The sequence below is a fragment of the Ursus arctos genome, unplaced genomic scaffold, assembly GCF_023065955.2.
Source record: "Ursus arctos isolate Adak ecotype North America unplaced genomic scaffold, UrsArc2.0 scaffold_9, whole genome shotgun sequence".
NCBI lineage: Eukaryota > Metazoa > Chordata > Mammalia > Carnivora > Ursidae > Ursus > Ursus arctos.
The window spans coordinates 31,647,711-31,672,330 of NW_026623111.1; the positions used below are offsets into that span (position 1 = coordinate 31,647,711).

The window sequence follows — 24,620 nt, forward strand, 5'->3', positions numbered from 1 at the left end:
TGCTCCGTAGAAGTTTTAATGTCCTTTTCAGGGTAATAAACATTCTTCAAATAACAGAATTCAATTATAATAAAATACAATAAAACTGACCATAAATATGTATTTTTATGAACATTCTGTAATCTAATTTATTATATAATGGGAAAAACAAGTGGGACAAAGACCATAATATTTTTTCCTGTAATTAACACACACTGGCCTAACATATCTTACTTCATTTGTCTTGGACTCATCTGGAGACTGGGCATCTTTTGTTAACTTGATGTTCTCTGCCATTTTCTTCATAAAGGCATGGCTATTGTTTTCATTCTTTGTCATTAAAACTTCAAGCATGAACCACAGGCACCTAAATAATAAACATATTCGCCTATTAAAAGAGACTAAATGTAGGTGCTTTGCTTAATGGATTAAACATCTTATTGGGAAGGTCTATTGTCTGGATATAACAAAGTAAGAGTAAAATATAAACTAAACTAGAAAATACTCAAAATGAAAACACAGCTTAATACAAGAAAGTCTGACAGTTTCACGAGGCATGTAAAGATTCATTCTGTAGGTATTCAATAGACATTTAGATGATTCGACGTATGTCATTGCCCAGCAATGACGACAAAACCAGCAGGCAGCAAAGTCTTTCCATTTTGACTATTTGCAAACTATGCAGGCCTAGGATTTGTATGGAATTCTGCTGTGATGGCTCCGAACTGCACGAGCACGGTAACTGTTCAGCTAAGCAGTCACATCTCAAACTATTTTTGCTTTTCCACTTACTACTGTATACTCCTTTAACACAAAGTATCTGAAGGGAACACCTGAATTTCTAAGTAAAAGTGAATCCCAAATCAGGATGAACATTAGAATCCTTGGTGAACTTAAATCAACAAATCTAGGGTAAGGCCTGTTTGTAAGTTCCCAGGATGATTCTCAGGCAACCATGGGACTTACTGCTTTACTGCATCAATAGGGGAGAAATCATTTGATGATTATGTATGCATACTTCTTTGCCTATATTCTATGTAAATGTTTCGAGAGACTACTTAAGGGGGAAATTTAGCACTAGATTAACGGAGTTCATTTTTAGTAGACCTGTTTTAAAAGAACTATTAAAGTGAGTCCTTCAGGCTGAAATAAAAGGACACTAGACTGCAACTTAAAACCATAAGAAGAAATAAAGAACACTAGCAAACAGTAAAGGTAACCAAGTAAGTAAATATAAAAGCCAGCATTACTGTAGTTTCAATTTTAACTATTTTTACATAAAGACTTTAAAGGCAAATGCATGAAGTAATAATTACATCTATGTAAATGGAAATAATATAAAAAGATATAATTTCTATCACAATATCAATACTAAAGGGAGAGGGATAGAGATAAATAGGACAAAGTGTTTGTATACTATTGAAACTAAGAGGCTATTACTCAATCTAGGTTGTTACGAATATTATTTGGAATCTCTAAGAAAATAACTAAAAATACATAGAAAAGGGAATCAAAAAGGTTCACTACAAAAAAACAAGTAAATACAAAGAAGAGAAGCTGTAATGAAGGAAATTAAGTAACAACATATATAAGAGAAAACAAATAGCTACATGGCAGAAATAACTCTTTACTGGTAATTACTTCAAATGAAAATAGATTAAAGCCCCCAATTAAAAGGCAGAGATAAGCAGAATGGAAAAAATTAAAAAAAACAATCCACCTATATCTGTCTACAAGAGATGTAAAACCACAAAGCATCTAAAAAGTAAAGGATAAAAAAATATATTTCATGTAAATGATAACCAAAAGAGGGCTAGTAGCTATTTTATAATCAGACAAAATAGATTTAAAGTAAAAAAAAGATTGTAAGAGACCCAGAAGTACTACACTGATAAAAGGTTCAATTCAGCAAGAAGATATTACTATCATAAAACACATACAAACCTAGCAAAGCCCCAAAATTACATGAAGCAAAAATCGACAGAATTGAAGAGAAACAGATGATTCTGCAGTAATAATCAGAAATTTCAATACCTTTTTCTTTTTTTTAAGATTTTATACATTTATTTGACAGAGAGAGCATGAGATAGCACAAGCAGGGGGAGCAGCAAGGCAGAGGGAGGATGTGGGGTTCGATCTCAGGACCCTGGGATCATGAACTGAGCTGAAGGCAGACATTCAACCAACTGAACCACCCAGGAGCCCTCAATATCTTTTCTTTTTTAAAAAGATGTATTTATTTTAGAGAGAAAAAGAGAGAAAGCGTGAGAATGAGCACAAGCAGGGGGAGGGGGAGAGGGAGAGAATCTTCAAGCAGACTCCTCACTGAGCGTGGAGCCTGATGCAGGGATCGATTCCACAACCCTGAGATCATGACCTGGGCCGAAACCAAGAGTTGGACGCTTCACCAACTGAGCTACCTAGGCGCCCCTTCAATACCTTATTTTCAATAATGGACAGAATAGCCAGACAGAAGATCAATAAGAAACAGAGGACTTGGTCTGATTCAAGATGGTGATGTAGTAAGACCCCGAATTCACCTCCTCTCAGGAACATACTGCATCTACAGCTACATATGGAACCAATTTCTTCTTAAAAAAACCTAAAGGCTGAGTGAGTGAATGATGACTACACATTAGGCAAACAAGAAAAAAAAAAAAAAAACCACATCAAAGTGGGTAGGAGAGGCTGGGATACAACCTCATCATGAACCCCACCCCTGGTGCTGCAACCCACAACTGGGAGGGAACTCAAATACCCGGAGCTTCTTCCTGAGGAGTGAAAGGTTCAAAACCCACACTGGTCACCCCAACTTCTAAGACAGGAACTTCAGAGATGAGTCCCCAAAATGTCCCACAGTGGGACGCCCAAGTCTGTAGTAATCTGAGAAATGCCTCTTAAAGGGTTTGTGTGATGGAACTGACCTGCCCCCAGGCCCAGCTCAGAAGCAGCTTAAAGTGAAGAACGTTAACTTGCTTAAAACCTCAACCTGAGGGGCAGGCATCTAATTTAACTCACACATCTAGGAGCCTGCTGGAACATCCTCCAGGGATGGAGAGTGGGGAGTGCCATCTTTGCATTCTCTCTTTGCTGTGCTCCAGAGAACGAGTAGCTCCCAGAAGGGAACCTTTACATGTGTCTGGTGCCCTGATTTTTGTGGGTGCTGCCCAGGGGGACATCTCTTGAATACCTGGCTCTGGAGAACAGAGGAGCTTGTGTTGCTGGTCACATGGGAATGTAATAATCACCTAGAAAGGAATTCAGAACCCTCCCTGGTGCCCCAATTTTTGTGATTGCTGCCAAGGGACACTTCTACATCACCTGACACTGGTGGCCAGTGGGGCTTAGTTCCTGGGTCCCAAAGGACTATAACCAATGCACAATGAGTGCCCAAAGAGCTACTGACTACCACCCCTCCCGGGCATAGCAAGAGGCAACTGACCCAGGAGCCTGGTTTTTCTGTGAAGTAGGCCTATTAGCTAATCATCATAACTGTGGCCTGAGGGGCAGGCTTCTAATTAAAACAATCATCTAGAGGCTGACTGAAATCCTTTCCAGAGACCTCGGAGGGCAGGTACTATCTTCACGCTCACCCTCTGCCATGCTCCAGAGGGCCAGTGTCTCCTGGAAGGGAGCTCTGAGTCCAGTGCCTGATGCTCAGGGGGCATCCCTTAATCACCTGGCTGTGGTGGCTGGAAGGGCTGGCATTCCAGGGTCCCAAGGGACTGTAGTAATCAAAGGGACAGTTGCTGGCAGGCTACCACCCTCAGAACACTGCACAGATAGCAGACTGAGGCATACCTTTAGTTTTTCCTGTCAAAAGGCCAATTTGTCCTAGAGCTTTGGACTAAGGGCAGGACTTAGGTTTGCCACACATTTAGTGGCCTATGGTGCTTCCTCAAGGAACAGAGGCTATAAATGCCATCTTAGTGCTCTCAGTCTTTCTCCAGCTTGTTGGGTGTCACCCAGAAAGGAGCTCATATACTCATTTGGAACCCTAGTTTTTGTGAATGTCACTTAGGGGACGTACCTCAGGACTGCCTGGCTCTGGTGGTCAGTGAGGCTTATGCTCCTGGCCCCTCAGAATTGTATATATCTGTATACTTTTAAAAGCAGCTGCCTGAAGGTTTGGCCTCCAGTCAGTCTGAATCTAGGTGCAGAGATCCTCCATTATGGGGCACTGACAGCTCTTGGTACATCCTTAACTACTGGGAGCTATTAAAAATATAACAGCCTGCTTGGATAAACTCAAAGCTTTGGGAGATGACCAAGAGCTGGGGTAGAGCTGAATGAAAAGGTTCAACTCCTCCACAAGGTCATTCTTTCAAGACTGGAAAAGATGGTTGTTTCATCTACTGTACAGAAACCAATTCAGAGGGTCACGCAAAATGAAGAAACAAAGGAATACGTTCCAAATGAAAGAATAAGATAAAAAAGCCTTAATGAAAGAAGAAAGTAAATTTATTAAGAGTTCAAAGTAATGGTCATAAAATGCTCACCAAACTGGGGAGGAGACTGGATGAATAGAGTGAGAACTTCAACAGGGATGAAATTTAACAAAGTACCAAACAGAAATCACAGAACTGAAGCATATAACAATGGAACTGAAAAATACAATAAAGGGATTCAACAGCAGACTAGATATGAAACAGAAAATAAGGATCAGTCAACCTAAAGAAAAGGCAGTAGAACTCACCCAATCAAAGCAGCAAAAAGAAAAATAAATGAAATAAAAAGTGAAAATAACTTCAGAAAATTAAAGGATATCAAATGGACTAATATATGAATTGTAGAACTTCCAGAAGGGAAGAAAGAAAGAGGCAGAAATCTTATTTGAAGAAATATGGCTGAAAACTTCCTGAACATAGGGGTGGAAATGGACACCAGATCCAGGAAGCCCAGAGAGTTCCAAAGCATACTAACCCAAAGAGACCTACACCAAGACACATTACAACTAAAATGTCAAAAGTTAAAGACAGGAAGAGAATATTATAAGCAACAAGAGAAAAAAAATTGTTAAATATAAGGGAATCCCCATGAGACTATCTAACAGATTGTTCAGCACTAATTTTGCAGGCCAAGAGAGAGTGGCACAAGATATTCAAAGTGCTGAAAAAAAAAACCAAAACCAGGAATATTTTATCCGCCAAGATTATGTTTCAGAATGTCCAGAAAAGTAAAAGTTAAAGGAGCTCATCATCACTAAACTGGTTGTCAAAGAGATGTAAAAACAGAAAAGAAAGGACCCTAATTAGTAACAAGAACACATGTGAAATAGTATCACTGGAAAGGTAAATATATAGTATAGTAAAGGTAGTAAATTACTTATAAAGCTAGTATGAAGGTTAAAAGACGGAAGTAGTAAAAACAACGATGATTCAATAATTAGTTAAGGTATATACAAGATAAAAAGATGCAAAATATAACATCAAAACAAAATGGGGAGGAGAGCTAAAATGTTGAGATTTAGGGGCACCTGGGTGGCTTAGTCGGTTAAGTGTCCGCTTGGGTCACTTAGGTCATGATCCCCTGCTCAGTGGGGAGACTGCTTCTCCCTCCACCTCCCCCTGCTCCATCTCTTTCTCTCGTCTCATCTCTCTCAAATAAATAAAATCTTTAAAAAATAAATAAATAAAATAGAATCCCATAAAATCTTTTTTAAATGTTGAGATTTAGAATGGGATCAAACTTATTAAGTTGTTATCAACTTAAAACACACTGTTATAAAGTTGTTATATGTAAGCATCATGGTAACCACGAAATAAAAATGTGTAGTAAATACACAAGAGATAAAGAGGAAAGAATATAAGCATACCACTGAAGAAAGTCATTAAACCACATAGAAAGTGAGCAAAAGAAGAAGAAAGGAACAGGAAATAACTACAAAAATAGCCACAAAACAATTAACAAATGGCAATAAGCACATACCTATCAATAATTACTTTGGATGTAAACGGATTAAATTCTCTAATAAAAAAAAACCACAGAAGGGTTGGATGGATTTAACAAACAAGACTCCCATATATGTTGCCTACAAGAGACACACCCAGTGAAAGTGAACAGATTACATGCAAACGGAAACCAATATAAAGCTTTAGTAGCTACACTTGTATCAGACAAAATACACTTTAAAACAATGACTGTATTAAGACACAAAAAAGAGTGTTACATAATAAGAAAGGGGTCAAAAAAGAGGTAGATCTAACCTTTGTAAATATTTATATGCCTAACATAGGAACACCTAAACAAATAAAGCAAATATCAACAGACCTAAAAGGAGAAATACAATAATAGTATTTATATAATAATTATAATTTATGATATATGGGGACTCTAATACCCCAATTAGTTAAATGAACAAATCATCCAGACAGAAAAACCAGGAAGAAAACTTTGGTCTTAAACAACATGTTAGACCAGATGGATTTAAAAGATATTTATAGAACATTCCACACGAAAGCAACAAATACACATTTTTCTTAAGTACACATGGAACATTTTCCAAGATAGATCATATGTTTAAGCCACAAAACAAGTCTTAATGAAGACTGAAATAATATCAAGGATCTTTTCTGACTATAATGGTTTGAATTCAGAAACTAATTACACAAGGAACACTGAAAAATTCACAAATATGTAGAGATTCAACAAAATGCTACTGAACAATCAATGGGTCAAAGGAAAAAATCAAAAGAGAAATAAAGGATATACCTTGAGACAAATAAAAATGGAAATGTAACATACCAAAATTTATGAGATGCAGCAAAAGCATCTAACAAGGGAAATTCTAACAGTGAAATTCATAGTGATAAATGCCTATCTCCAGAAACAAACTAATTTTACACCTGAAGGGACTAGCAGAAAAAAGAACAAACAAAGCCCAAAGTTAGTAGAAGAAGTAAGGAAATAACAAAATTTAGAGCAGAAGTAAATGAAACAGACTAAATTGAAATGGCAAGAGGTAAAAAAAAAAACTGATGAGACCAAGAGCTGTTTCTTTGAAAAGGTAAAACTGACAAAACTTTAGCTAGACTGACCAAGAAAAAAATAGGAGAGGTTACAACTAATACCACAGAAATACAAAGGCTCATTAACAGAATGCTATGAAAAATTATACGTTAACAAACTCAACAACCTAGAAGAAATGGACAAATTTCTAGAAATATACAACCTACCAAGACTGAATCACAGAGACATAGAAAATCTGAAAGACCAATTACTAGTAAGGAGATTGAATTAGTAATTGAAAACCGCCCAACAAACAAAAGTCTAGGACCATATGGCTTCCCTAGTGAATTCTACCAACATTCAAGGAAGAATTAATGCCAATTCTTCTCAAATTCACCCAGAAAAGAGAAGAGGAAGAGACTCTTCCAAAATCATTTTACAAGGCCAGCACTACCCTGATACCAAAACCAGACAAGAATGCCACAAAAAAGAAAAACTACAGGCCAATACCTCTGATGAATAAAGATGCAAAAATCCTCAACAAAATATTAGTGAACTGAGTTCAACAATACATTAATGAAAGGATCATACACCATGATTGAGTGGCATTTATTCCAGGGATGAAAGCATGGTTCAGCATCCATAAATGAATCAATGTGGGATACCACATTAACAAAATCAAGGATAAAAATCATACTATCATCTCAATAGATGCAGAAAAAGTAAATGACAAAATTCAACATCCATTTATGAAAAAAACTCTCAACAAAGTGGGTATAGAGGGAACATATTTAACGTAATAAAAACTACATATAATATCACATACTCAATGGTAAAAGCTGGAAGCTTTTCCCCTAAGATCAGGAACAAGACAAGGATGTCTACTCTTCACTTTTATTCAACAAAATATTGGAAGTCCTAGCCAGAACAACTAGGCAAGAAAAAGAAATAAAATGTATCCAATTGGAAAGAAAGACGTAAAACTGTCACTAGTTGCAGATGAGATATTATACATAAAAAATCCTAAAGACTCCATCAAAAAAACGTGAGAATAAACTAATCCAATAAAGTTGCAGAATACAAAATACACAAAAATCTGTTGTATTTTTTACACTAATAATTATGAGAAAGAGAAAACATTCCCATTTGTAAGTGCATCAAAAATAATAACACCTAGGAATATACTTAGCCAAGGAAGTGAGAGATTTATATATCGAAAACTATAAGACATTAATGAAAGATACTGAAAAACGTACAAATAAATGGAAAGATATTCCAAGTTCATGGACTGGAAGAATATTGTTAAAATGTCCATACTATATCAAAGCAACCTACAGATTCAATGCAATCCTTACCAATGGCATTTTTCACAGAACTAGAAGAAATAATTCTAAAATTTATATGAAACCATAAAAGACTCTAAACAGCCAAAGCAAACAGTGACACAGTAAATTAATAATTTCCACAAAGTTAAAAACCAGTTTGAAAAAACATATTAACACTTCAAATCACATGCTAACTTAAAACAATTGTTCAAAGATCCTAAAAAATGTTGCAAGCTAAACAGAACAAAAAAACATGTGCCAGTGATTTCAATTCAAACTCCAATTACTTCTTGTATATCAGGACTCTTCTCCCCACATCATAGTTACCTCTCTTAAGTCTAATCCTTTTTCCACATGACTGTTTTGCAACTGAAATATGCTAAAACATCCTCTAACATAGACCTTGTGTTCTAGGCAAACACATACATCACGTTTTCATTTTATGGAAGTGCTTTCTGAGAAATGCAAACTAAAAGTTAAAAAAAAAAACCGTAAAAACAAATGTAAACATTTACAAGATAAACAAAAAGGAGAATTGGAAGACATTTTGGGAATTAACTATTTTATCTCCTGCATTTTATGGGTAAGGCAATTGAGGGCCAGAGAAGTAAAGTTTTTAGTTACACAGCTGGGACTAGAACCTAATTATGTGGCTTCTTAAGAGCCCTAAAAACCTTTTTTTAATGTAGACTTATTTTCAAGCATTTGAAATAGAAAGACAATATTACTGGAATGATGTACTGGAAGCTACAACAATGAAATGACAAGCCTTTAAAACGTAAGGAGCTCATAGCCCAACGCTTAACAGTAATGTTGGACAAGACATAAGATCTCTTCCAATTAAGATATTGACACATTTTCAGTAATGAAAGCTGTAGGAGGTAGAGATAAATGTTGATTACAACCTTAAATTAGACCAGGAATAAGGTTTAATGTCACACATACAAAAATCATAATACTCTTATTTATTTTTTATTTTTTAAAAGATTTTGTTTATTTATTTGAGAGAGAGCGAGAGAGCGCACAGAGGGAGAATGAGAGGGAGAAGCAGACTCCCTGCTGAGCAGGGAGCCTGATGTGGGGCTTGATCCCAGGACCCCAGGATCACAACCCAAGCCAAAGGCAGACACTTAACCAACTTAGCCACACCCAGGTGCCCCCATAATACTTTTAAAATACAAGTTGAAGGTACCAATTTAAGAGTACAAAGCAAAATCATAATAAAAGGAGAGAAAGTAAATACTGCTTTAAAGTTTCTTCGAGGTTGGAAGCAAGGCAATCAATGCGGTCGCCGTTGGCCACTGGGCATAGCTGTCCCACCTTGTCTCCCTCAGTGCAACCCATCGGCTCTCCAGCAAATCTCTGAGTAACGAAGAAAATCTGAAACTGTTTGGGAAATGCAACAATCCAAATGACTATGGGCACAATTATAAGACTGATCCTGTTACAGGAATCATTATGGATTTGACCAACCTCAAAGAGTACATGGAGGAGGCAGTTATGAAGGACCTTGATCATAAGAATATGGATCTGGAAAATATTCCATGCTCATGGATTGGAAGAATTAACATAGTTAAAATGTCCATGCTACCCAGAGCAATCTACACTTTCAATGCTATCCCGATGAAAATACCAAGGACATTTTTCAAAGAACTGGAACAAATAGTCCTTAAATTTGTATGGAACCAGAAAAGGGGGCCCGAATCACCAAGGAACTGTTGAAAAGGAAAAACAAAGCTGGGGGCATCACAATGCCGGATTTTCGAGCTGTACTACAAAGCTGTGATCACAAAGACAGCATGGTACTGGCACAAAAACAGACACACAGACCAATGGAACAGAATAGAGAACCCAGAAATGGACCCTCGGCTCTTTGGGCAACTAATTTTTGATAAAGCAGGAAAAAACACCCAGTGGAAAAAAGACAGTCTCTTCAATAAATGGTGCTGGGAAAATTGGACAGCTACATGCAAAAGAATGAAACTGGACCACTCTGTCACACCATACACAAAGATAAACTCCAAATGGATGAAAGACCTCGATGTGAGACAGGAATCCATCAAAATCCTAGAGGAGAACATAGGTAGCAACCTCTATGACATCGGCCAAAGCAACCTTTTTCATGACACATCTCCAAAGGCAAGAGAAACAAAAGATAAAATGAACTTGTGGGACTTCATCAAGATAAAAAGCTTGTGCACAGCCAAGGTTTGAAACAGTCAAAAAAACTAAGAGGCAGCCCTCGGAATGGAAGAATATATCAGCAAATGATACTACAGATAAAAGACTGGTATCCAAACTCAATACACGAGAAACAAATAAATCATAAAATGGGCAGAAGATATGAACAGACACTTTTCCAATGATGACACACAAATGGCTAACAGACACATGAAAAAATGTTCAAAATCATTAGCCATCAGGAAAATTCAAATCAAAACCACACTAAGATACCACCTTACGCCAGTCAGAATGGCAAAAATTGACAAGGCAAGAAACAATAATTGCTGGAGAGGATGTGGAGAAAGGGGATCCCTCCTACATTGTTGGTGGGAATGCAAGTTGGTACAGCCACTCTAGAGAACAGTGTGGAGGTCCCTTAAAAAGTTAAAAATTGAGCTACCCTATGATCCAGCCATTGCACTACTGGGTATTTACCCCAAAGATACAGATGTAGTGAAGAGAAGGGTCATATGCACCCCAATGTTCATAGCAGCATTGTCTACGGTAGCTAAATCGTGGAAGGAGCCGAGATGCCCTTCAACAGATGACTGGATTAAGAAGATGTGGTCCATATATACAATGGAATATTACTCAGCTATCAAAAAGAACGAGTTCTGAACATTTGCTGCAACATGGACGGCACTGGAGGAGATAATGCTAAGTGAAATAAGTCAAGCAGAGAAAGACAATTATCATATGGTTTCTCTCATCTATGGAACATAAGAAGTAGGAAGATCGGTAGGAGAAGAAAGGGATAAAGAAAGGGGGGGTAATCAGAAGGGGGAATGAAGCATGAGAGACTATGGACTCTGGGAAACAATCTGAGGGCTTCAGAGGGGCGGGGGGTGGGGGAATGGGATAGGCTGGTGGTGGGTTTTGAGGAGGGCACGTATTGCATGGTGCACTGGGTGTTATACACAACTAATGAGTCATCGAACTTTACATAAAAACCCAGGGATGTACTGTATGGTGACTAACATAATAAAAAAACATTAAAAAAAAGAATCTGAATCTGGACGTGCCGTACTTTGCAGATGTTGTAAGCACAACAGAAAATGTAGCTGTATATATCTGGGAAAACCTCCAGAAATTTCATCCTCTGGGAATTCTTTTATAAAGTAAAAATTTATGAAACTGACAATACTGTTTTTGTCTATAAAGGAAAATTGCTTTTAGGGGTTAATAGTGTAGAAAGATTAATTTCTTTCAAAGGTCTTTATACCCTTGGACTATTAAGAAGTCATCATTTAATTGTTACACCTCCACATTGCATTCTGGAGTGCCTGATTTACTGAAATCATTGTAAGACCTATTGTGAATTCAAATCTATTTTAAAACCAAACTTGTAAAAAAACATTGAGTATCATTTAGAGAGTCTTTTATCTATAGATTAAAAATCACTTCATTTTCAGTAAAATGTGGTGGTGTGTAATTTAAAAGCAAAATAAATCAATTCCTGTTTTCCCATTAAAGAAAAAAAAAAGTTTCTTGGAGGTCATCTGTAGATGAACTTTGGCTTCCTCTCACTCTTTCACCCTGGATCATATAAATATACAAAGTTCTATTTTACAGAAGTACCACTTATCCAACAAGTGTTTTCTAATTGTTTTCTTGCCACTAGATACAAATCTGTGACTGGTGTAACAAGCCTGATTTTGTACTACCATAATCCTGCCACAGAATATTTCATGTGTACGTGCATATTTTTAAGGCATCTTTTGAGTAAGATAGTTTCAAGAAGAAAAATTTTTACTACATGGTTTTCTAAATTATTGAGCTGATGTAACTGAAACCCAACTTAATACAAATAGTAAAAATAATATACAAACTAAAATAACCAAACCAACCTATTTCAAAGACTCAGTTAATTACAAACAGGAAACAAAAGAATCGAAAAGAACTTGACAGATGGGAAAAATTTTGTAAGATGAAATTTATAACAAATAAAACTACAAAGAAGTTTTTATTCTAATGGGAATAGTAACAGGAAAAAATTTATCATCTTTTCAATAAGTAAAAATAATTTTTAAAATTCTTGAAAATCAACATGACTTACTCTTTAATATCACGAAGCTGATCAACATCTTGTGATCTTGTAAAATCTGGATCATGGGCTAGCAGGTGAATCATGTATGGAACTACATATTCAGGCAACAGTGATAATAATTTCTCTAAAGTAAAAACATTACTATTAACAACAGTAATAACAGCTTTTATAAAATCCCTCTCTAGTTTTGCATTCTAAACACTTCGGTTTCCATCTTGTTCCTCAGTTCCTTACAATTATAGGCAACATGCTATCTAGGTGACACTGAAATACATTTCAATGTTGAAAGCTATTAAAGCCAAAAGGATAATTTGAGATTATACAGTGAGTCCTCGGTAAAGCTGGGAAAATAATTCTTTACTCTCTGACATCTGAGCAATGTGTTTAAATCAAGCCACACTGCTGATCCCATAAGAAAAATACAATTCTTCCAAACAGTTTTTATACATTATAAATAGTACTTAGAAACCAGGATTTTAGATGTTAAGTATATCACAACTATAGCGACAGCATTCTATAAAAATTGTAGTGTTATTATAAATATGCTACAATGGAAATATATGAAATAACCCCCCCCCAAATTGATACACTCACAAAATACATCTGCACACTTGGAGCTTTCAAAATTACTTACCAGTAGCCATAGGGTTCTGTTTAATGTACTCCCTGCGTATACTGATATTTTTTAGTAAACACTGTCGTGCATGTGCTCTTCTTTCCTTCACAGGATCTTTGGCACACAAGGCAAAGATCGCCATATACTCCAATGGGAGAAGTAACTTCACGAGAGCCTTATGCAACTTCTGAGCAAATATCTGCCTTACTTGGTAGCACTCATCCTACAGCAGCATAAAACCACAAATACTTAAATAAAAATGTTAGTACTTTTAAAACCATGACAAAATAACTTAGTTACAAAAAGAACTGGCAAACATTTACTAAAGTACAGTTTGTTCCAAAAGTCTTCATTTTAAAAAAATGATTAATTATATTGGGGAATAAATAACAATACTTAGAAGACATTTAGTTAGAATAGTTATAATAGCAATTCCTTTTTTGCCCACGGTAAATGGATCAGTATCCACAGAAAGTAAATGTATTTAACTTTGAAGGCCAAGTAATTGACAAAAATAAGAGGATTACTTACATTAATAACAAGTGCACAGAGCTGAAACTGTTCTGGGGTTATAATTTCATGGTAACAAGGTTCCTGAGCAAGCTTCATTATGGCACTACCAGCAGCTAATCGCAAGCGAGACATATCAGATTTACTATAAACAAACAAAAAAGAAATAAACATTTCCTATAACCATTATCGTTCATGACAATGCTTTGATCCCTTTTTGAGTGTTAAGATCTTTAGCGTAATTTATGCTTAAAATGACATAATGTTTGACAAATCTGGGAAAGCTACTTCGAGTCTTTGAACTCAACACAGGGAAAAAGGCTCAAATCATTGTGACTAATGATAAATTTACCTGCCTTCATTTTTAGTTATGTTCTAGCATAGATACTCTACCACAGCCAAGCAGCTCTGCTTATGATCACAACTATGATAACTGCAATGCCAAGAACCATTTACATCAGGAATGATATTCCTCATTTTAAGAGGAATATATTCATTGTAAAAAAACTTGATTAAATCACCTATATTAAATCTATTTCCTACAGTTTTTAAATGCACGTACATACCTACACACATGTAATAGAAATCTAGCCTAAGCCTACACGTCTGATGAAATGGAGGGGCTAGCAATGAGGAGCTGATTTATACTGCAGAAGGGGAGGTATCAAATATCTAAAAGGAAAGGATATGGAAATGAGAGCCAGTGTCTATCTGGGCTACTAGTCTCTGTAGCTAGCCTCCCCACCCCCCACCAGGAGGTCCAGCACTTCCAACCCTGCCCAGTAGTTTTTTATTACCTAACTGGTAAAATGTGACAATGAATGGAATGAAAGGATAGTCTTATTTCAACTTCTATGTGAAACATAGCATTGTTATGACATTTTAAAGATTTGAGGAAATGCAGAAAGCTAGCTGAGTCCATCATTAGCATACAAGAGAAGAAAACATGGCACTCTTAGACAACAGGATTATCAAAGTGAACACTGGTATTCTTAAGGGAACTTCAAATGGCTTCTAAGACAAATGATTCAGGAATTAAAAAAAAATAGCTACCATCTGGGTGCTTAAGTCTGTGCTAGGCAGTGTGGGAACACTTCACAGGCTTTATCTCATTTAATTTTCACTCTGTAAGATGAGGAAATTGAGGCTTAGAAAAGTGATTTATAGAAGTTCACGTGCTTAGTAAATGGAGTGTAGAGTTGTAGAAGTTTCTGATTCTACAGCTCAAGCTAAACTGTGGCATATATAATACCTAATTAAGATCTGCCTAAATTTCATGACAAGTGTGTTCCACAATTAACCATTCCCTTATTTTCTGTGATGACAAAAAATGCTGTAAAGAACATGTTTGTATGTATGTTTTTGTATGATTCTTTTATTATTTCATGAGTGTAAAAATAAAGAGTCAAAAGGTAACATTTACAAGGATCTAGACACAAAATGCCAAACTGTCCTGTCAAGACTGTGAACAATCTATATTCATAGGAGTAATGGGGGAACCCATTTCCCTGAACCCAGGAAGCAGCGATTACTTTAAAAAACATTTTTGCTGATTTTGATAGGCAAGAGGTATCACTAAGTTTAAACTGTATTTATTGTATTTAGTGATGTTAAACATTTTTAAAAAGGTAACCTGATAATTCGTAGTCTTCACCTCTACTGGGGATCCTGCCTATTTATCACTGATTTGTAAGAGCTCATTATTAAGCCTTTGCCATAGTTTCCCCAGATTTAAAACTTATTATCCCTAACTCAGCTCTAATCTTCTAATCCGTTCTACAAAACTACCCTTGACTTATTCTATGATAAAGATAATTTTCCATGTTTTTCTCCAGTGTATCAAAGCATTCAGCATCTCTACTGTAATTTGCTCATTTCCTAATCTTCTCTACTAGAATGCATAGTCCTTGGAAGGAGAGATTTTACACCTTAAAAAAAAAAAAAAAAAGCATAGCAGTACCTAGGATGACAGTGCTCAATAAATAATAAAGGCATAAATGAATAATTAAATTTATCCTATAATAACACATTTTAAAGTAGGAATGCATCACAAGTAGAATTCTGTAGTTTTATCTGTTGGTACTCCTGGACCCTAGTAAATGAAGAATTTGAAACAAACAAGGATCATGAAAAATTTGCTTTTATTTTCATCTTAAAATGAATAGAAGAAATGGTGATTTCACAAAACAGTGAAAGTGTGCAGAAATGGAAACAATTTGTTTTTTTGCATTTGTAGAATCTTGTTTTAATCTTCTGCAAACCACCCGGAGGGCTGTGACTTTTCCTCCTTTGAACCCCTCCACTGAAGCTTGTATTCCTTTCATAGTACCAAGTCAACCCCCTTGTTCAGTCACTACACCACAGGGCAAAAGGTAGGAAATGAATCTTATCTGTTTTTGCTGCAATGCTTTTCATGGTGTTTTGCAAAGAATAGTACTTCAACAGATACTTCCTTAAGTGAACCAAATGTTGAGGCCAACTGTAATATATAGTGGTTATGACTGAACATTTATTGGAAAAAGTCTGGTTTTTAGAAAGACACATTCCATCATCATTGAGATGAAAACCCCAAGTGAGTACATCAGATCTGATCCCGAAGCATATGGTGCAATAACAACACTCAATATTAATTAGGTAAATAATTCCTATGTAAGTTCTACCAACATTTTGAGCTGTAAAAATTGGAAAGAAAGAAAGATCTCACCTGATCCTCTTTTGCTCTGTCAGGTCACCCTCACTAACCAACATCGCTGATAATAATCGAAGAGTTGAATTGGCAGATTTAGACTGGTTGTTTTTCATACCCAACAGCCACCTTACCAGAAGTTTAATTGCCTGTACCTATAAAATATTAACATGCTAAAAAAAGAAAGGAACTTGAAATTCCAATTAAAGGGAAGATTAATTTATGTCATTTAGATTAGTGAGGTTGCTTAATTGTTGGTGGACATGTCTTATTAAACAAGTCTGTAGGATAATTAAGAACAACAGTAAGATTATTTATTCTGTTTAATCTGTAATAGGCACTTTTCCCAGAGATGTACACGTATACTTATTTGATATTCCAAACAAGTCTACAAGGGAGATGTTTTTATTTCTAATAGATAAGGCAATGGAGACAAACCACTATGATAGATAACTTGCTCAAAGTCTGGTTTCTGAACCCAGGCTTATCAAACTTGCCCAAGACTTACAACTTATTTGAAAATATATTGTTTAGGGGGTGGGGGAATGGGATAGACCGGTGATGGGTAGTAAGGAGGGCACGTATTGCATGGTGCACTGGGTGTTATACACAACTAATGAATCATCGAGCCTTACATCGGAAACCGGGGATGTACTGTATGGTGACTAACATAATATAATAAAAAATCATTAAAAAAAAAAAAAAAGAGCAAAAAAAAAAAAAAAGAGCAAAAAAAAAGAAAATATATTGTTTAAAAATAACTATTTAAACTATACCTATTATATGATTAAAATGAGCTTTTTAGATAGACTTCAGTATTTTTTATAGTACTGCAAACTATTTTGAAGAAATCGTTAAGTCTGATTCTGTCTATTCTGATTAAAAAACCTAGGATATTCCATAATTATTTGTGGTCATAATTACTTGGAGGCTTAGACTCAAAAGATTGCTACCAATACACATAAAAGAACTAGCTAAAGGATCTAGGTGTTATTTACGGTATTTATTGACGTGGAAAAAAGAACTGATGGAACACGACTAGGAAGCTATACAAAGTGAAAGTTTATCAAGGACGATGGTAACAAACAAGTCTTGTCTTCAGTCCCAATACTACCACTTTAAAAATAGTTTTATTGAGGTACATTTTGTATTTATCAAAAGTTACCAATTCGATGACAGCCATATGTTTTTGCCACGTTAATATTCGTATTTTTGTAGAGAGTGGTAGTGAGGCTAAACTTGAGATGCTTCTGAGCATCAACATCCTACAAACAATTTTTGTGTAAAACAGCCTCTCTGAAATTATTTCAGCAGGCAGGAAGTTCTAGGGAAGATGCTGACATATATCTATATGTAAATAACTCAACGAGAACTACAATTTCTTTGAGAGAAACAACTTTTCATTTTAAAAATAAAGTACCTCATTTAAAAATACAATTAGCTCAGGGTAAAGAAAAGGGGTATCTGTGAATGTTCACTATTTCAGCACAAAAGTTATCAAGGCCTACACAAATTTACCTTTGCTAGTACTTCAGGGGAAACCTCTTCATCTGGAGACCATAATTTTCCATTCTTCTCACCTGTTGACTACAGACAATTGAATATATTTAACTCTTAGAAAGAATTTTAAAGTTTCCTTCATTAAGTTTTTCATGCTGAACAACACAGTGCTCTAGGAAGCCTACAGAAAAGTCACCAGAGCTTGAAAAAGAAGAACAAAGTTGGAGGACTTGAATTTCCTGATTTCAAAACTTACTACAAATTTATAGTAATCAACACAAAATGGATGGCACTGACATGTATAGGCATATAGACCAATGGAATGAAATAGAGAACCCAGAAAACCCTTACATATATGGTCAACTGATTTTTAACAAGGTTGCTAATGCCAATTACTTCAACAAATGGTGCTGGAAAAACTAGATATCCACAAGCAAAAAAAAAAAGAAGAAGAAGAAGAAGATGAATTGTCACCTTATATTAACTCAAAATAGATCAAAGATCTTAAGAGCTAAAACTTTTAAAACTCTTAAAAGAAGATACAGGCGAAAATCTTCGTCATCTTTGATTTGGCAAATATCTGACAAGGGTTTAATACTCAGAATATATAAAGAATTCTTACAACTGAGCAACATTAAACAATCCAATTAAAAGTGTGCAAAGGACTGTGAATGTCCAAGATACACAAATGGCAAAAGCACATGAAAAAAAAGAAGCCCTCTACATTGTTAGTCATTAGGGAAACACAAACCCAAACCACAAGATACTACTTCACATCCACTAGAATGGCCATTATCAAAAATACAGAAAAGAAGCAGCATTGGCAAAGATGTGACAAAAACTGGAAGACTGGTACATTCATGGTGGGAATGCAAAATGGTACAGCCACTGTGGAAAACAGTGTGGTGGTCCCTCAAAAAGTACAACATAGGATGACCATGTGACCCAGCAATTCCACTCGTAGGTATATATCCAAAAGATCTGAAAACAGGGACACACATGTTCATATCAGCATTAGTCACAAAAGTCAAAAGGTAGGAAAAAACCCAACTGTCCACTAACAGATGAATAAACAAAATGTAGGCTATACATACAACAATATTATTCTGGCATAAAATGAATGAACCTCTGATACATAACACAAATGGACCTTGAAGTCATTATGCTAAGTGAAATATGCCAGGCACAAAAGGACAAATATTGTATGATTAAGAGGTATCTAGAAAAGGCAAATGCAAAATCAGAAGAAAGTAGAACAGAGGTGTTATCAGAGGCTGTAGGAAGGAGGCAATGGGGGTTACTGGTTAATGAATCCAGAGTTTCTGTCTGAGATTAAAATGTTCTGAAAATAGTGGTGACAGTAACACAACAACATGGGTACACATTTTAGGTGGTACTTGGGGTCACTTTGGAGAGTTGTTCGGCTTTCCTGGGTATTTCCTACGTACATGGGAGGCATACATGGTATAAAACTTCTATTATTTAAAAAACCAAACCAAACAAAAACACCCACCCAACAATGAAAACAAGAATATTGGTGTATGTAATATAAGTGATATACACTTAAAAATGGCAAAAATGCCAACATTTATATTACGCATATTTTACCACACAAACAACAACAAAAAAGAGCCATTGTAAAGTACAATCTAGTCATCTAAGAGGTGTCTTAAATTTCATGTTTGTTGCCATTCACATCTATCAATAGTGCAAGGAACAGCCCGAACGTGTTGAGTGGGAAATGACACTTCAGCCATGCTCTTCCATTCTTGCCTATTACATCCAAATGCGGGAAGGGAAAGAGGATGGAATGCACTGGCAAATGTCTTTTTTTTTAAAGTTTGGATATTGAAGGCTCTGAGACTATTGGATCATGTGGAAGGAATAGGTAAATTGGATAAATCAGCACTGCACCGAAAGTCATCCACAATGATCCAGCAGGTAAAACTGATTTGTCTTCAACAACTTTTTAATTTAGATCTACTTGGCAAAGTAGTGATTCTTAATCAGAGGTGTGTTTCAGGAAATCACTTGGGGTGCCTTTTTGAGCTATATATTCCCAGGCTCCAGCCCGGAGTTAATAAATTAACTTGTGCACACACATGTGCGTGTACCCGCCCACCCACACACTTCAATAACTAAAATAGAATATGCATCTAGTGCCAAAAATGCAATGTAATTATTTCAAAACACTAGTTAAATACAAATCCACTCATATTTTTAACATCATCTGATAAAATTCTAGCACTCCAGTAAATTGTCCTTCAAATGTTAGGATAATAGCATTTGAATTATATTTTTTACTTCATGATTCATCCATCTCATGTTCTCATTTTTTCTTTCTTAAATGTTAAACTCTTGTAATAGCTACATCAAGTCAGGATGTCATTTGGAAATTTAAGTAAATAAGGAGGGAAAACACAATAATTTAAAAGGAAAAGAAAATAGAGAAGCAGAAATGTTTCTGTGATAAAGATGTAAATAATTTTAGTTTCATTATTCTAAATTTAATTAAATTAGAAACTTACCCTGTCATTCATTAGCAGATCTTTCACAATAAAATTTGCTACTACAGATTTCATTGGGGAAGCAAATTGATCTGGTGCTAACATAGAAATGTGGCCCAATGAAACTAATGGAGTTATAAGTTGTTCTGGTACATCAGCATTCAGACTCCTACTGAGTGGCTATAAAAATAAAACAATTAAAATTACCAGTTTTGTTTTATAAATATCTAGACATTCTATGGAAACAGTAAATGTTCCTGACCCTCCTGAATTTGTTGTGCCCAAACAAAGCTGTTCTAATGGTATGATCAAAAGTAGCTTCAGCCATATTAGACACTCAATTCTTATTTCAACTACTGAAATTCAGTAAGATTGAGAAGAACCCAGAAAAAAAAAAAAAAGAAAAAAAAGAAAAGAGAAAGCACACATAAAAGGCTGAAGTAAAAACAAGAACATTTCTGCATCATCAAATCAGCATTATTTTCAAGCCATCTACAATAATTGGCTTGTAATGTTGGTGGACTTCTTACCCTATGGGGATATTTTAAAGATCATGGACCATAAATAAGTGTTCACTGGGTTCTGTTGATACTATATCCAATTTATAGTAACGGGAGTACCTTTCCAATAGTGGAATCAGGCCAAGGATCATACATAAGAAGAGGCAAACAGGACTAATTTTCAGGTAGGGTTGTCAAGTACTTTACACTGAGTAGTTCAAAGTTAACTTTCTGAGTATACATGGACCACCGAGCCAATAAAGCTAAAACTAAGCAAAACGTTCTAACACAAATACACAAAATATTCTTCTATATGTAGTATTTGAACATATAATGTGATCTAAAGGCTGTGAATACAGTGCTAAAAAAAGAGAGCCCCTCCTCCCATAGGATTTATATACTAGGGTGAGACTAAATAGCCAAAAAAAAAAAAAAAAGATCTACCTTCTTTCTTCATCAAACCACACAGCATAAAAATAAAAATCAACATAAACATGTCCTGTATATTATATATACCTCAAAAATCTGTGCAAGCTGGACTTCTTTGTTTGTGAATATGGCATGTATACAGTGAACAGCCTGTTTTGCTTGATGTGGAGTACCTCTCTTTGCTTTCTGATGTAAAATGGGAATTAAGGTCCTGTAAAAAATAATATCATAGTTAAAAAAAAAAAAAAAGCCCATACATCACAAGTAGTTCTTTTGGTTGTCTCCTCTACTTCCTTTCCCATAACTGTTTGGATGTATGCTGGTAGAGAAGCCTCTCTTATTATTATTATTTTTTAAGTTTATTTAAGTAATCTCCACATCCAACATGGGGCTTGAATCACGACCCTGAGATCAAGAGTTCGCAGGTTCCACCAACTGAGCCAGCCAGGCGTCCCGAGAAGACTCTCTTAAAAATTATCTCATCTATAGAGAGATTTAAAGCTCCTTATCTGTCCTCAACTATAATCCAAGAAATATAACATCTCAAGAAAAAGGCTACTCAGGAGACAATTTTTGTTTTAAAGCCACCTCATGAATATGGAGAAATAAACAAGCCACCTTTATTGTTTTATTTTTAAAAATATTTATTTATTTATTTATTTATTTATTTGAGAGAGAGAGAGAGAGAGAGCACAAGCAGGGGGAGCAGCAGAGGAAGAGGGAGAAGCAGGCTCTGTGCCAAGCACAGAGCCCTATGTGGGACTCGACCCCAGGACCCTGGGATCATGACCTGAGCCGAACGCAGATGCTTAACCGACTGAGCCACCCAGGCGTCCCAACGAGCCACCTTAATTTATCATCTAAAACTTGCCCCATGCCACACTTTTATATTTGCCTTCTAAGTACATATTCCTAATTTTCCATTTCCCCTTCACAATCCCCTTCAGTTATTTTATTTTATTATTATTATTTTTTTAAAGATTTTTATTTGACAGAGGGAAAGCCAGCGAGAGAGGGAACACAAGCAGGGGGAGTGGGAGAGGAAGAAGCAGGCTCCTAGCGGAGAAGCCTGATGTGGGGCTCGATCCCAGAACGCTGGGATCATGCCCTGAGCCGAAGGCAGACGCTTAACGACTGCGCCACCCAGGCACCCCCCCCTTCAGTTATTTTAAAGCAATCATGGAAAGAAAAGTAGCAGAAAGCCAAGTTTCATTAAAAAAGTTGAAATGACAGCAGTAAAACAAAGTATGCAAGGATACAGACACATATACATTGGTAGAGGAGTAATAAAAGCATCTAACGATTATTGAGTACTTGTGCCAAGCACCATTCTAAGTGTTTTTACATGGATTATATCAATTAATCCTCATAGTCACCCAAAGAGGACTATTATGTTAAAAAGGTAAGAAAACTAAAGCACAAAAATATTATTTATTTAAGCTTCTTAAGTTGATGGAGCTAGGATTTAGTGAGGGTGGGATGTGAAGATGTGTACTTCTATTCCAAGATCCATGCACTTAACCTCCATATTGACACTGAAAATCAAAGTAAAACAATCTTTCCTTAGGACAATATGTACTTTATTGTCTTATATGATAGTCTTAAGCATTAAATATTGATGATATGGAAAAACACTGTACGAAGAAAACAGCATGTGTGTATCAACCTATAAAAGAACAGGTATACACATCAAGTGGGTAAAATACTCATAAAAAATATCAGTGTTAACAGTGACTCTTTTCCTCCTTTTTATTTCCTAAAGTTTTGGCTTTTTACAATGAACATACAAGTATTTTTTTTAATCAGAAGAAAATCTAAGACAAAAAAATTTAACGAAAGATACTTGTCATTCATTTACTGCAGTGGTCGTATTTTATAGATTATAAGGTCAGTGGTGTCAAATACAATTGTGACAAAGGGTCCTCTTATGAAAACAGGAGGCTAGACATTAAGGGCAATACCCCATATCCCAGGTCATGCACCTCAACCAAAAAACTGGAACATATGCTAGTCAGTATAAATCGGATTTGACATTTCTGAGTATGCCACATTTCTTTGTATGAAGGTTTAGAATGATAAACTAGGGATTTCTAAGCCCAAGTAGCCTCCTTAACTGAGCACTGTCTTTCTCTCACAAACTCATTTACCAGTAACAGTTCTTATAAATAACACAAGTAACAAAGGGAGACACAGCATTGATCAAATTGTTGTTAAATGTATCATTAACTCTTATTAGTCTAATGAAATGATGACACATAAATCAACTTTAACCTTTTTCCTTGTTATTCTAGTGTGCTATAATTTAATGATGCCATCAAGATTATTGTTGAGGCCTGCACTGTTGTGCTTCCCTGCTTTTCAATGATTCTCTCCTTCCTTCTCATTAGTCTTAAGAATAAGAGGTTTTGGGGCGCCTGGGTGGCTCAGTTGGTTAAGCGTCTCTTTCGGCTCAGGGATGGAGCGCCCTGAGTGGGGGGGGGTCCTCTGCTCAGCGGGGAGCCTGCTTCTCCCTCTCCCTGCCGCTCTGCCTACTTGTGCTCTCTGTAAAATAAATAAAATCTTAAAAAAAAAAAATAGAATAAGAGGTTTTCTTCCTTGTATCCAAAATTAACTATTTCATCTATCCCCATTTTTCCACTGTTTCATTTGGGATAGAATTCCTTTAAGAATAAACCCTTTACCTTAAAAAAGGTTTTCCTACCTTGAAAAATTAACCAGAAACTTTATCCTACTCTGTCAATGATTTTTTTTTAAATGTACAAATATAAAGATTATTCCTCTAGACTATAAACTCCTTGAAAACAGGGACTGACTGTGGTAATGCTTTATTATTAGCCAGTACAGCTGTGAGAATGAAGAGAACGTACAATAAAAAATGACTTATTTCTCAAATTAAACTATTAGCTCACAAATTTAATAAAAACTAGGAGTCAGGAGTCCTCTTATCCTATTATTACCCTGTAAGGAAAAACTGGTTTGATTTGGCTATATCCGGAACTATTTGCATAAACTCTGAACACGTGATTCAACAGCTATCAGCAATGTGTTTTTCCTCCAAAAGACATCTCCCACATCTTTTGTCTAAATATAAACTCTCAGCACAAGTTTGATCCTAAGGCAACCTCTTTAAGATGCCAAAGTAAAAATATCAAAATGTATTTCATTCTTATGATGAAAGGGTAAAGGTAATCTTGAGGGAGAGATCAAAATTATAAAAGCACCACTGGCAACAACCAAGCAACTAATAAGATAAGCTATTAAGCACATTACTTGATTATCCCATTCTTTGGTGAGACATGAAGGTAGCAGCTATTGAATTTAAACCAGCTGGAGAAAAAAAAATGAAAATA

General features: G+C 35.8%; 1 protein-coding gene across 3 annotated transcripts in view; it reads right to left on the minus strand.

The window, feature by feature from the left end:
* PDS5A (PDS5 cohesin associated factor A) overlaps window positions 1-24,620 on the minus strand; it is a 145,488-nt gene that overhangs the window by 20,497 nt on the left and 100,371 nt on the right. For all 3 annotated transcript variants that reach the window (XM_026508763.4, XM_026508765.4, XM_057309510.1), the window contains exons 20-27: window positions 21,358-21,481; window positions 20,363-20,521; window positions 17,853-17,921; window positions 16,353-16,489; window positions 13,670-13,793; window positions 13,157-13,361; window positions 12,532-12,646; window positions 214-346 (exon numbers count right to left, since the gene is read on the minus strand). In XM_026508763.4, the coding sequence (XP_026364548.1) occupies window positions 214-346; window positions 12,532-12,646; window positions 13,157-13,361; window positions 13,670-13,793; window positions 16,353-16,489; window positions 17,853-17,921; window positions 20,363-20,521; window positions 21,358-21,481 (1,066 nt within the window). The remainder of the gene's footprint in view (window positions 1-213; window positions 347-12,531; window positions 12,647-13,156; window positions 13,362-13,669; window positions 13,794-16,352; window positions 16,490-17,852; window positions 17,922-20,362; window positions 20,522-21,357; window positions 21,482-24,620) is intronic.